Source organism: Phoenix dactylifera, chromosome 14 (assembly GCF_009389715.1).
Source record: "Phoenix dactylifera cultivar Barhee BC4 chromosome 14, palm_55x_up_171113_PBpolish2nd_filt_p, whole genome shotgun sequence".
NCBI classification, from domain to species: Eukaryota; Viridiplantae; Streptophyta; class Magnoliopsida; order Arecales; family Arecaceae; genus Phoenix; species Phoenix dactylifera.
The window spans coordinates 13,724,048-13,739,692 of record NC_052405.1 but is presented as its reverse complement, the minus strand read 5'-3'; the positions used below and the strand labels follow the sequence as shown (position 1 = coordinate 13,739,692).

Here is a 15,645-nt window from a genome sequence, read left to right as displayed (position 1 = left end):
TCACAATCAATCCTATGGACTTATACATGAATATTGATCAAACCTGGTCCTTAATCAATTCGAAATTTTGATTAAAGCTCAAATCAAATGGGTCCAAGAATGAGCCTTAACTACTTTAAGCCTATATCCACACCTCATAATATGCACACAAATATCCCTGATGGTTAGAAGACTCTTTGTGGCTTTATGACTGAAGGCTCATGCTTGAGTCTCAGATGCAACGTAGAACAAGTTATGTTAACCACATATTGTCATTCTATGAATACCACAAACTAGTTAGGAATATTATTTGAAGTTCAAGTAGGAGCCTAAAAATACCTTCATACTTGTTTAGTTTAAGTGCTATCCCAATGCATAATCTGATCATCCAAACCTATAACTAAGCCCCTAAGAGATGTATACACATGCTAATCATCTCTTGGCATACATAATCATGATACCTTGCTTATCAAGGTACATTTAATCATCCTTAGAACCAATAAAATGGCTTTAAATATCAAGTCCACATAACCATATTATCATATTGAATACGATAGGTACTTTATATTGACAACTGAAGGTATTTGAACACATACTATTACCTTAAAACCCCTTGGGCTACAAGTCATACTCAAGGGCATTTTGATCATTTTATAGTTAAGATCCTTTTATAATTATAAAGCTATAGTCTATCCTTTTCGCTTATTGTATCAACTATCGGTGGGTTATTGATTTCTAACCAGCACAACATAATGTGGCTCTTTAATAATGAGTGCAATTAATTAAAGTTCTATGACTAGCAAACATGGTCTCCATGGTACCCTATCGTGCAACATTATGAGAATCCTATTCTCTATAAATGGCATTGCGTAGGTTACTCGCAAAATTTGTCCACCCATATCTGAACTTGTTTAAAATCTTACTACTCGAACCCATCCCAAACCCGATTAAAAAATTATCCCAAAATTCTAAATCCATCCTATCAAAAAATAGTAAATTTATCGGGTACCCAAACCTATCCAATTAATTTTTATCCAAATTGGATTATTTGGGTCAGGTCAATGCCTAACTCAGGTCTTCTTCTAATACTTTAAGATTATTATGAACTAAAATAAGCTTTTGTAACTCCACTACTTGCAAAAGATGAACATTTTAAGATTTGATACATGCTTCTAAGATTCAAATGCCAACGTTGCAATTGTGAGGAGGTAAATAATGGTGCCTCCCACCATTTTTCTCTCCCACCATTTTTCTTCCTCACCGAAGCCAACCAAATTTTGGTAAACTTCATTTTTCATTTATCGGGCCCTCAAGCAACTTGAATCTTTTATATCAAAATAGCCTCAGCCATGACTCTAATGCAATTGTACTTCTACTTTCTAAGTTATCCTCACCTCTAGAAACAAACAAACTTATTCAAATATAAATATTAAAAGCTCATTAGAAGTAAAACTCTAACATAGAGTTTGGTTCGTTGGAATGAGTGCTAAAATGAAATGAAAATTCCAACTATTGGCCCTATTCTCATATTTGGTATTGTTGCGGGATTTTCACCCCGGCAACAGCCTTAGTCCCAACCGAGCCGAGCAGAAAGAGACCGCGTCCCCCACGAGGTATTGTCCGCTTTGGGTGCTCCGGTCCGCGCGTCCAGCGCTGACGGAGGGAGACGTTTCCGGCCCGCGCGTCCAGCGCTGACGGGGGGATTGCCCTCACGGTTTTGTCCCACAAAAGGGCCCTCGTCTGAACGAGAGAGTGCTGGAACAGCTCAGCTCGGCAAAGCGATATGGTATTGTCCGCTTTGGGATTGCCGACGGCTCGGGGGGCCGCGAAGGTACTACCCCGGCCGACGGCGCGGGGGGCCGCGGAGGTACTACCCCTACCCTCACGGTTTTGTCCCTCCTCGGAGGGGCCCTCGTGAGGAAAAGGCTTCGCCCTCCTCATTATAAGGCACGGAACCTTTCCGCTCTAGCCGATGTGGGACTAAATTCAAGGCCCCCTCCCCTCCCACAACATAGCCCCCCCAGCGGGAAGGTTCCGGCCAGGTTTTACCCCAACGGGCCCCCACAGTCCTGGAGGGTAGTCAATGGAGAGAGGAGGCTACCCTTCCTCTAGCGCCATCTGTTGCGGGATTTTCACCTCGGCAACAGCCTTAGTCCCAACCGAGCCGAGCAGAAAGAGACCGCGTCCCCCACGAGGTATTGTCCGCTTTGGGCGCTCCGGTCCGCGCGTCCAGCGCTGACGGAGGGAGACGTTTCCGGCCCGCGCGTCCAGCGCTGACGGGGGGATTGCCCTCACGGTTTTGTCCCACAAAAGGGCCCTTGTCTGAACGAGAGAGTGCTGGAACAGCTCAGCTCGGCAGAGCGATATGGTATTGTCCGCTTTGGGATTGCCGACGGCTCGGGGGGCCGCGAAGGTACTACCCCGGCCGACGGCGCGGGGGGCCGCGGAGGTACTACCCCTACCCTCACGGTTTTGTCCCTCCTCGGAGGGGCCCTCGTGAGGAAAAGGCTTCGCCCTCCTCATTATAAGGCACGGAACCTTTCCGCTCTAGCCGATGTGGGACTAAATTCAAGGCCCCCTCCCCTCCCACAACAGGTATGATATTAAGCAATGGAATGACATTTCTTTCACCATTTGTTTTAAATAAAGAATAGAGATTGCATAAATGGCAGAAAAAGCCATTTCCATGAGAGTAGGAATGAATAAAATTTTTGATAGTAAATTAATAAATAATTTATGATATTAGATGATTATGGTATAACTAAAATAATAATTATATAATATCCAATCTAAAAATATTTAATAAAAAAATAATATAAATAACATGAATGTTAATATTCTATCAATTATTACTAAAAAAATAAATACGTTTTATGTACTAGAAATGAATGTTTTATTGTGCACATTATAGAAAAATAAGAATAAAAATCATAGATAAATACTAAACATGAAAATTAGAATACATTACATAAATATAAAAAGTTATCAATATAATATATCAAAACATAAAGTAAAAAATAATAATGTCAAAGTATGTCAAAACAAATTCACAGAATATGGACATAAATAGAAACAAGAAGTGTATAATAAAATAAAAATATTAAAAAATGAAAAATTCAAAATAAAAAAGAAAATGAAGAGTATAATAAAACTATAAGTTATAGTAATCGAACAATATAAAAAATGTAAATAGAAATATTAAAAAGTATAATTAAGATAAAATATAGAGTAAAATTTTTTTAAAAAAAAAGATAAGCTAAGCAAAAGATTAGATGATGGATAATGAAGGTTCCGAAAAATTTATAACAATTGTTATTACAAGTAGATAAATACAGAATCGAGTTCGTATCTTTTTCCAACCATTCCTTTTTCTACCAAACAATGAAATACCTAGGAATCACAATTTCAATTTCCCACCTTCCATTCTCATTCCATTTCGATTTTTATATGATACTTCTTTATTCTAGTGAGCCAAATGTAGCATTACTTAGAGCCCATTATCTTCTTCCATGCTAGCCAAAACCAAACTTATTCCCCCTAATGCATGGATACTAATTAGTTTTAAGTATTGGGACAATTAAGTAACTTAACTTACTTAAATTTTGGATTACACTTCCAACATTTTCACATGCTGAAGTTGTGATTTAAGCCAAAAACTTCATGTTTACTTAAGCAAGCATTTACATTAGCTTAGATAGTGTCAATTAAAGGAGAATGATTAAAATAACTGAAGCATTAGTGAAATAACACCTTTGCCTGATACTTTTGAGTTCCTAGTAAGGCATGCAAATATGTAAAGAAATGTTCTGCCTTTGAAGGTCCAATAATTCAACCAACAAGTGTTTTAACTTGACAAATTATTTTTTGACCCGAGAGAAATAACCACTGTGAGGCCCAATAGTCCCACATCGGAAAGATTCGTTCTAGAGCCTGGGCATATGAGGTGGGGGTCATTTTTAGCAATTTCCTCTAGAAGCACATATTCAGCGTTGAAACAAATACTTTGAATATTTTGTGAATGAAGTAGCTAACATAACAAACACAATATGCATTGCTAGTTATAAATACAAGGATAGTCCTATTACTATGCATCTCAAAGCTCCTGAAGCACCCACAACTTTGCAATATATGGTGATTTAGTATACATCCATTCTCTAAGAAATATGTAGAAGACAATCTCTCAGATAACTACTAAACATTCATTAACTACTAATCCAAATTGCAATTTGGAAACTTCCAACTTGCAGGCAGTATTTAGTTGAAAATAAATCTAGAGGGACATAAATAAAATCCAGCCAGTTATCCAACTTTATCCAGCTGAATAAAGTGAATTCTGATTTTTTGCGGTGTGTGTGTTACATTGCAGAGACTGCTACATATTCGGATCAGTGACACGTTATCCATCTCGAAGTTGGATGGTTATCGCTCATCATGTTAGCATGCCCAATATGGCAAGTTAAAGAGATGGGCGACACGTCGACACACGGGCGACGTGTCGCCTATCCAAACATACACCAATCTCTATAATACAAAACAAGTATTGTAGAGAATCCTGACTCAAATAGAACATCAATAAACAGGGATACTTTTCAGATGTCAGAATGTCTAAGCATCATTTTAACATGGTCTAACCTGTTTTAGGGGGAAGGATCAAATGATTCTAATTGGTCAAAGAAGAGCAAGTACCTCAAGTTCAATTTTGTTCAAATATCCTGGCCAAAATTATGTGGGAAGAACCAAATAAGATGGGGGTTTTTAGAGCACCAGCACCTACAAATACATGGAAATGAAATAACATGTTACACCTTTTTGACAAACCAATAATGAAGCTTGCTGCTTAGATTAGCAAAATATTAGCATAGGGTGCAACATTTTAGGTGTCTTAACAAACACAAGTTCGTAGAAGCTATGGCATCTCGAATTCTAATTGTTTCAAATGTCGAATAGGTTTGGATTCAAGTCACATATAACAATCCGACAATCCCTCTGCTTTCCCTGAGAGCATATGTCATATGTTACAAATTTTTTTATTAGAATTTTTAATAATTTATACATTGCAGATTGTTTTATGTATCTTGATCTGAAATTGTGCCAAAGAATCCGTGTGTCTGATTCTTCTTTTACATGCTCAGTATCTAGACTTTTTGGATATATCTGACCACTTGATCCCTTTCAAGTTTCAAGGGATCTAATGACATAATACAAATATTATATTGGAACAATACCTGCATAAGGTTAGAAGAACAAGGACCAGGTATTTCCTTGTCTCTCATAATAAAAATATTTCTGATACTCATGAGACACAGACCAATTATCGCCTTTGTGTTGGTTGAGAAATGAGATTTTGCCATCAGAGAAAAGTCCAAGAAGTTAGAAGAATTCACCATCAGACAATAGTTGCTGACGGAAATGCAGGCTACTGGGACCAATATGATGAGTTTTAGGCCATTTCTTGCATATATTCAGGTATAAACCAACCTGCCCTTCTTGGATCTCATGGTAGTCTCTTTATGCAGTAAAAACAGGAAGGAATCAATAAAGCGAAAGAATTTCATGGTCTTAATAAACATGGTTTTTCTATAGGAGTGGCAGATTGTAACTGTCTGCAACATCCAAGCCCATGCTTCCAAATCCAATTTGGAGTTTTGGAAATGAACATTTTCATACAAACAAGCGAAAAGAACGCTGGCAAATAGAAATTGTAAATGATTCCTTCCACATTTGATCCTTAGATCAGACAAATAACTAGTATGTTTAGCAGCATTCTCATGGATATTCCTCTCTTCTCCATTTCAGTCTCATGAAACACTACAAGATACAACCAATAATAGCAGGGCCACATAAACTCCCACCTGGACACAGGTCCCTTACTTTCCAGCAGTCCTGTAGTAGGTTGAATGAGGCAGAAGTTCTGAGATGGGGAAAGGAAAGACCTCCATTTTCCAGCTCCTCACATATGCTGATATAGTTGATAGATGCCTGATGTTTTTGGGTACAGTGGGATGCATTGGGGATGGCATGATGAATCCTTTAACAATGTTGGTTCTTGGTAGTACGATCAACACTTATGGGACTGCAGGTAACTTGCTCACCAGTGCCGATGCCAACAAGGTTAGTCTGAGTATTGAAGACAGCAGAAAGTGTAGATACATAAGCAAGGAATGACAAAACATTGCAAACTTGGAAACCAAGATGTCTTCAATCAATTTTTTGGTTTTGTTAGCACTAAAATGCTTATCTTATAAGCAAAATGTTGATTTGTTTTGCAGTACACCATCAAGTTACTATTTGTGGCATTTGGAGTTGGAATAGCCGCTTTTCTTGGTACCTACACTTCTATACACATATTAACCTCAATAATTACCACATTGTATTGAGGGGAATGTCATACTTGAAAGTTATATATTTTTGTAATAAGTGACATATAAAGCCAGCTATATGCACAGAAACCTTGATAGTTACAAAGCATGGCCAATTTTCTAGGTCTTGCTTCTCCTCCATTCTATTTGCATGCGAATAGTGATATATTGTTTGCTTAAAAAAATTTATAGTTTGTGCATGACTATACAGAAGGATTCTGTTGGACCAGAACTGCTGAGAGACAGACATCACAGATCAGGAGGAAGTACCTTGAGTCTGTCTTGAACCAAGGTGTCAGTTTCTTCGACACCAACAGTTCTACAGCAGCTACCTACCAAGTAGTCTCGAGCATCTCGTCTGATGCTGACACAATTCAAGATGTTCTAAGTGAGAAGGTCCCTCTACACTTCCCCTTACAATTCAAAATCCATCTAATCTTGCTATTCAACAGTTGATAGCTCTTCCTTTGTAACTTTTGTTGCAGATACCCAACATCCTCTCCAATGTTTCAGCATTCTTCTCCTCTATCATTGTAGCCTTCATACTCTCATGGAGGCTGGCATTGGTTTCTCTCCCATTGTCTCTCTTTTCATTGCTCCTGGGGTTGTTTATGGAAAGCTCCTGATGAAGGTGGCAGTAGATATGAGAGAGGCATATGGAATTGCAGGTGGAATAGCAGAGCAGGCAATCTCTTCAATCAGAACAGTAGTCTCATATGTTGGAGAGGAAAAGACTCTGGAGAGGTTCAATCAAGCTCTTGAAAGAACTACAGCACTTGGGAAAAAACAAGGCTTTATAAAGGGAGTAGTTGCTGGGAGCATGGGGATCGTTTATGCAGTATGGGCTTTTGATGCATGGTTTGCAAGTGTCTTGGTGACAAAAATGGGAGCTCAAGGAGGCTATGTTTTTGTTGCTTCAATATGTGTCATCCTGGGGGGACTGTGAGTATGATTAACATTTGCGAGATTACTCATTCTACTTGCACTATCCACTTGTCAAACAAACATGTGTGCATGCGCGTATGCGAGCGCGTGCGCGCAGAGAGAGAGAGAGAGATCCATGAAGTAAACATGAAAGTCAGATTAGCATAGCTTACGTTCATTGGCCTCTCTTCATATATAACCTTGTTATTACATATATTAACATGCTATTAGGAAAAAAAAATAATCAACGCTTTCTATTACATAAGCACAGTATTATAAATGCATGATCAGCTTCCCCTCAAGTCAATTCATGTTAGATTCCCACAGGTACTAGTCTTTATCTCATTCATAAAGAGCAGATTTCATCCAGAATCCATTTTTTTTTTTGGTACCCAATCTGATCGTAATATCATAATAATAGGTAGAAATTGGATTAATTTTTATAGTCTATACAAGACTCCATAAGTGGGAGTGATTGGTTCAAGTGTTTACATTTCCCTTAATCTCATCAATTAGGACTGTGATGATTAACTCCAATGATAACCCTAATAACCAACCTGTTCATCCATTGGGAAATTATAGCAAACATCCGAGACATAGAACTAGAAATAGCACCTGAAGAAAAAACTTGTTGCTGTTTATGAAAAAACTGATTGTAGCCTCTTTGAGGAACTCTGTCCTCTGGCGAACCTCATCAGAACTAATGCTACTTTCCACCATTTAGAACATTCGAGAGATCCAGAACTTTCGAGCATGTATGGAGAGCAATGAATTCTGTAATGTAGTAGCATCTCGATACTTGGTGTTGATTTCAACCATCTCACTTCAATAACCCCTTCTTCTGTACATGACTGTTGAGTCTGAATCTCCAAATGAACAACTTATCAGATTCCAAGATAGACAAACCTCCTGCATATTTGATCCATAAAAATCAGTCTAACATGTCATCTTCTTTATTACATTTATTACAACTTGCCAGTGTATTAATCATAGTTTCGACAAAATTGTTATTGGTTTGCCAATTGCCTTAATGCTTTCTTTGAAACTAAAGATCCCTTTCTTGGTCCAAAGTTTAGTCAAAGTGCTTCCTTCATTGCTCAATATTAAAAATATATAAAAAAAAACAGAGAGAGCTACTCTGATATAACAATATGAAATTTTAATTTTAGGAGCTAATATGAAATGTTAAATTGAAGCATCCATACCTACATAAAATGCTGAACATATTATGTGAAAATTTCTACTGCTGACAAATCTACAATAATGTTCGGTCGAGAATTTGATATAATCTTATAATGCTAATGCTTCCAGGTCTATTATGAGTGCACTCCCTAATGTCAAATACTTCTCTGAGGCAATAAGTGCTGCTTCAAGACTATTTGAAATGATTGAGAGCGTCCCTCCTCAAAAACCCAATGAAGCAAGAGGAGAAACTATAGAAGAGCTAAGGGGAGAAATCAAATTCAAGAATGTCTTTTTCACTTACCCATCGAGACCTGATAGCACAGTCCTCTGTGGCCTCAATCTTAAGGTGGCAGCAGGTCAAACCATTGGCCTGGTTGGTGGTAGCGGCTCCGGCAAATCCACAGTCATCTCTCTACTCCAAAGGTTCTACAATCCAGACAAAGGAAAAATCCTCTTGGATGGTCACAATATCAGAAGATTGCAGCTGAAGTGGCTCAGATCTCAGATGGGCCTGGTCAGTCAGGAGCCAGTTCTCTTCGCAACTACCATCAAAGAGAACATACTATTTGGTAATGAGGAAGCCTCAATGGATCTCATTGTCAGTGCAGCAAAGGCAGCGAATGCGCATGATTTCATCACTAAATTACCAAATGGATATGACACTAATGTAAGTAGCCTGAGTACATAAATTTATAGAGTTTGTGTGCATGGAATAGTTTTGTAACTGAATGCACAACCAATGATTGACCAGTTTTCCACTGCAGGTAGGGCAATTTGGTTTTCAGATGTCTGGAGGGCAAAAACAAAGGATAGCAATTGCCAGGGCACTGATCAGAAACCCAAAGATACTGCTGCTGGATGAAGCCACCAGTGCATTGGATGCTCAATCTGAAAGACTTGTGCAAGATGCACTAGAGCAGGCTGCAGTAGGGAGAACAACTATTATTGTTGCTCACCGGCTTGCTACGCTTAGTAGAGCAGATGTGATTGCTGTTCTTCAGATGGGGAAAGTGGTAGAAATTGGTACCCATGATCAGCTCATCCAAAATTATGGGGAATGTGGAATCTACTCTAGAATGGTACAACTACAGAAAGCAGCTGTCAGAGAAGAAGTTTCACAAACAGAGAAAAGGAGAAGTCCTAGTAGGACGAGGAGCACGGCGAGTTCATTTGGTTCAAGCATGTCTGGCAGTGAAGAAGATTCATTTGCCGAAGAAGGTGATTCTTCGGGTCTAAAACAAGGAAAATATAATCATTCTAACCCCTCTCAATGGCGTCTAATGAAAATGAATAAGCCTGAGTGGAAGAGAGGAGTGCTAGGGTGCATTGGTGCAGTTACATATGGTGCAATCCAGCCCATTCATTCCTTCAGCTTGGGATCAGTTCTGTCTGTCTACTTCCTCCAAGACAATGAACTTATCAGGTCAAAGACCAGACTTTATTGTTTCATATTTATGTCATTGGCTCTCATCACTCTTGCTGCAAATATCATGCAACACTACAACTTTGGATTCATGGGAGAGTGCTTGACCAAGAGGGTGAGGGAAAATTTTTTAGAGAAGGTTCTGTCCTTTGAGATTGGGTGGTTCGATGAGGAAGAAAACTCGAGTGCAGCAATTTGTGCAAGGCTAGCCACAGAAGCCAACCAGGTTCGGTCCCTTGTCGGAGACCGTCTATCCCTGCTGCTCCAGGCCTTCACAGGGATTTCACTGTCTTTCATGCTTGGACTTGTGATCACATGGAGGCTGGCAATTGTGATTATAGCTGTCCAGCCTCTGAACATATCCAGTTTCTATCTGAAAAAAGTTCTGCTCACCAACATGTCCAAGAAGGCCAAGAAGGCCCAAATTGAAGGAAGCCAGTTAGCTAGTGAAGCTGTAGTAAACCACAGAACCATCACTGCATTCTCTTCTCAGAAGAGGATGTTGACCCTCTTCTACATTGCTCAAGAAGGGCCAAGGAAGGAGAACATCAGGCAGTCTTGGTTCTCAGGCTGCTGTCTGTTCCTCTGCCAGTTCACCATCACGGCCACGACGGCATTGGCCTTCTGGTATGGGGGGAAGCTAATGGAGAAAGGCCTGGTAACCTCGAGACATTTGTTCCAAGCTTTCTTCATCTTAATGAGCACAGGTAAATATATAGCAGATGCAGGAAGCATGACTTCTGATTTGGCCAAGGGAGCAGATGCAGTCAGGTCGGTTCTCGAAATACTCGACAGGAAAAGTAGCATCGAGCCAGATGATCCAGAAGGAATTAAGGAGAACGCTGCCATTATAGGTGATATTGAGCTCAAGAGTGTGTCCTTTTGCTATCCAACAAGGCCTGGAAGGATGATTCTGAATGGACTAAGTCTGAAGATTGGTTCTGGGAAGACGGTAGCATTGGTCGGACAGAGTGGCTCTGGAAAATCTACTATCATAGGTTTGATTGAAAGATTCTATGACCCATCAAAGGGCTTTGTAGAAATTGATGGAAACAACATCAAAAGCTATAACTTGAAACACCTTAGGTCCCATATTGCATTGGTCAGCCAGGAGCCTAGTCTCTTTGCAGGTACCATTCGTGATAATATCTTGTATGGAAAAGAGAGTTCTACCGAGACCGAGATTGAAACTGCAGCAAAGCTTGCCAATGCTCATGAATTCATAAGGTACAGGCCAATCAAAACACCATAAAAATTCAGCTCTCTGACATCATTTCCTTTAACTACAAACTAAATGTGCTTTTGATTCATGATGGAATTGGCAGCTCCATGGAGAATGGCTATGAAACCTACTGTGGAGAGAGAGGAGTTCTACTCTCTGGTGGGCAAAAACAAAGAATTGCACTAGCTCGAGCGATACTGAAAAATCCTGTAATCCTGCTCTTGGATGAGGCCACCAGTGCACTTGATAGCGTGTCAGAGAATCTAGTTCAGGATGCATTAGACAAGATGATGACAGGTAGGACATGTGTTATTGTGGCTCATCAGCTATCTACCATACAAAAATCAGACACCATAGCACTGATAAAGAACGGAAGAGTCAAAGAACAAGGATCGCATTCAGATCTACTTGCTGTAGGAAGTGGTGGCTTGTACTATGAACTCATAAAATTACAGCAAGGTAGCTCACATGATATACAACCAACAACCAAATGAGATTGTGTACTAAAGTTTGGTTAGGTAGTCATGTAGTGCTATTAGCTATGTGTTTGAAGATTTGCTAAGTACATTGCTCGATAATATATAGCCATATGATGCTTCCTATAGACAAATCTTTGTTAAGAATTTTATGTCATCATTATTATTTATGATTCTGAGGAATACTTGGAATGGTTCATTTCAGTAGTTTGAGTTTCACACCTGATCCTTACTTATAGATTTTTTAAGAGAAATGTATCGAAAAAGCTGCAGTTTTCCGCATGTTAAAACATGCTTTAGTAGCCTAATGCCTGTTTGGAAATGAAACAAGAACCCAATGTTTGAAACACATCAAGGCAGCTAAAGATGTATTAGTCTCTATTTTTCAAGGATAACCAATCCCTTTTCCAAGATATTTTTTTCAAATTTAAATTTAAAGTAAGGATTAGTTTCCCCTTCCAGCTATCCTATCCCCATCATTTCCATACACCTGATTTCCAACATATTTGTAAGATTATAAGATTTTATCGAGCCGATAGATAACATGGTACCAGAGTCATTGGTGTCTCTAATCTGTCAAAGCCATGGACACCATTCTGACCTACTCATGACTGATAATGCTATTTGCTGACATCCAGACATACATAAAGTCACAAACTATGCCTTGGCATCTGTTTGATGGTTTGTCATGAAGGTGCTATTTGCTTTGCTTGAGCACAAGCACATCATATGTGCAACTGAAGAGGCCTTCTTGTGAACTAGACCTAATGCAGTTATTTCATTACCACTTTGAGATCCATGCTTTGCATCTCGAGCATAATAGCCATATCACATCATGATATTGATAACCTGACCATGTTCTCTCCTTCTTGTCATGGATGTTCAGCTTAGTGGCTCAATCAGTGGGCTCTTATAGTTTGTGAACATTCATGTTCATATTGCTGGTTAAGATTTATGGGATCCTATTGATGTCATGGATTGAGGGATATTGCCATCTATTTTTTGTTAGGCCCACTTTTAGGGCTATTTAGATACTTGTAATTCCTATTGCTGCAATTGGAATTGTAGTTGCAACCGAAATATACTATTAATAATTATTAGTTATTAACATAGGAAGTGCTATAAAATATATACTTATTAATATAATAGCATATCTAATTAGAATATTATCAAATAATTTTTATAATGATATATTTATTATAATAATTATTTATAATATTCTAATAATATTTATTAATCATATTATTATTATTATTATTATGCTATAGTGATTCTTATATGATCATTTCCATATAATTGCCACATAATTATTAATTATTATAATAATATATATGCTTAATATAGCATGAAATCATTTTTAGAATAATATAATTACTATGATAATTCTTACATTAATCATATAAAAAATCATACTATTATTAAAATTTTACTAATAATATCAATATTCTATTATATTAAAATGATTCATGTCATAATCAATATTATAATATAAATATGATTGTTTTATAATATAATAGTATAATAATTATTCTCTTATAATAATACAATAATTTTTATCATGATCTTTATCATTATATAACTATCATAAAAATAAAATAATTAATATAATATAATATGATCTGTAAAAATTATGATATAGTGTATAATCAACATATAATATAATCTTATATATATATATATCACAACAATTTTATAGGATAACAATTTTATGATAAATTTATTACTGATGTCATATTGAATTATAACATAATAATATACGACTATTACTATAAAGTAATTGTTATAGTAATTATTATAAATTATAATAAATTACATAATATAATATTATTATATATCATGATATATAAATAATAACATTATCATCGTATTATATATAAATAGAAATATGTGTGTGTGTGTGTAAAGTCAATAGTTGCTCACTTGTTGGTCAAATGTATTAAAAATAAGTAGTTCTTTAAATTTTAAGGGAGTAACCTTATCCAGTCATTTGCAAGTTGCAGGGTTATCACACCTATCTGAGCATTATGAAACTAGATAGCTACAAATATATTTGCAATTGTCAATTATAGAAAATCAAATAGAAATATTTTTTGCATCTACAATTTCAACTGTAGCAATTCCAATTGCAACTGCAATACCTGTTGTAGCAATTGGAATTGTAGACAACCAAACGATCCCTATGTTTTAGTTGGTACTCCGATCATTTTAACTGCACGAATAGATACAACTTTTGTACTTTATTGCAATTAGAATTGCAAGTTGCAATTGAATCACAAGCAATCATACTACTACATCAGCTACTTGCAATTCCAATAGCAGCAATTGGCATTGCAACTCATCCAATCACAGGCACACAAATAACACATGCTCTAAGTTGCTTGAATAAAGGATTTGCCTTGACAGTGGCATCTACTCAATCTAGTGACGAGTGAAGTAGGTTTGATCTAGGGATTTGCTCCTATCAGATAACATTTGTGGCGCTAGCACTTCTTCCTCACATTGCTCACTTCATAACTATGTACTATTTGGACCACCTATAAGACCTCTTTGAGGGCCAAGGAGCCTAAGTAGTAGCTTCTTCCAGAGAGAGAGAGACTGCTCATTAAGGTCATCATAATATTATAAAGGATTATGTTTTACAAGTGGCCACTAGAAGGAGTGGTAGACATAAAACCTACTCATCACCCTACTTCAGAGGTTCAAAGTAGTTTTAAGATGATTGATAAGCAGCTATATTAGCTCCTTAAGGTCTTGCTTTGAGACCATTCGGCATTATGGCACATAGTAGAACTTTTGTCTATAGATCTTTTCGATAATAAAGCTTTTCCTAGAATAGCTTTTAATAGAAAATATTTGTTGTTTAATAATTACATTTCTAAAATGCTATTTGGTAACCAAACTGAAAAAGTATTTTTAGTATTAAAAATGACAATAAAAGATATTGCATAGTATATTCAATTGTCTAACCATTTGTACTATCAAAATCTATTAATTTATTTTAATATTTTAATATAAATAATATACTAAATAATAAATTTATTATTTATTACAAAATATAAAAATATTTTTATAATAATATTATATTATAATAATTTTTATAATATAATAATGATAATAATAAAATATAGTACAATACAACATAACATAATGTAACATAACATAACATAATATAATATAACATAATATAATATAATTATATTGTTATCATTTCATAGTACCAAATGCCATTATTATATAGTATTGTTAATTTATGAATTATTTTCCATATTTAATTTAAATAATATAATGAATAATTATGGGTGATTACTAAGTAACATAGAATATCACAATTGCAAACCGGATAGTTCTTGATTCTAACTAGAATATCACAATTGCAAACCGGGTAGTTCTTGATTCTAATGGCAATATAAATGTTTTGCTTGGTTCGCCTAGATACAAAATGACAATAATATTGTTCATATATCCACAATCATGATAACAACATAAACGTTCATCAACATTTCTTAATATCCATGTAGCAAGTATAAAATCCTCAATAAATAAATCAACGACTCATGAGAAGAGTAACAATACAATCATGTAAACTATTCAATCTCACGGTTATTCAATGTTTGACATTGTTCTATGCTTTCTTTCTTCCTATGATTCATCAATCTCTAAATAATCAGAAGAAATAGATCCTTTACATCATAATAAGTTAAACTCAAAATGCTTAATTATATGATTATGGTAATAAAAAAATATCAACTTAAATGATCATGGCAATAAAAAGTATATTGTATTAAATATTTAAAAATCCATTTCTGAAACTCGAACCCGAATATCTCAAGAGCTTTTTTTCCAAAGAAACGGCTTCCTAATGCACCTCAAGTAGAGCTTTTGCTCAAAACTTTCAAATTGAAATTTTCTCTAGCAGACCTTCTTCAGCTTTTGGAGTTAAAAAGTTATTTCAATTTTTTACAAAATACATCAAAACATCCAAGTCAATTTTTTCTTTAATTCACTTGTTCATCATTATGAGTCGTTCTTGTCTTAGCTCACTCCTAATTATTAAGTCATTATTAACTATTTTTCATG

At 36.4% G+C, this 15,645-nt stretch overlaps 1 protein-coding gene across 1 annotated transcript; it reads left to right on the top strand.

The window, feature by feature from the left end:
• The first annotated feature begins 5,527 nt into the window (after nt 1-5,527).
• LOC103697072 (putative multidrug resistance protein) lies at nt 5,528-12,715 on the top strand. The gene is given in 8 exon segments (XM_017840590.3): nt 5,528-6,090; nt 6,249-6,303; nt 6,550-6,734; nt 6,824-6,920; nt 6,923-7,280; nt 8,574-9,114; nt 9,212-11,097; nt 11,196-12,715. Coding segments are annotated over 8 exon segments (3,708 nt in total). The 5' UTR covers nt 5,528-5,895; the 3' UTR covers nt 11,587-12,715.
• The last annotated feature ends 2,930 nt before the right edge of the window (nt 12,716-15,645 follow it).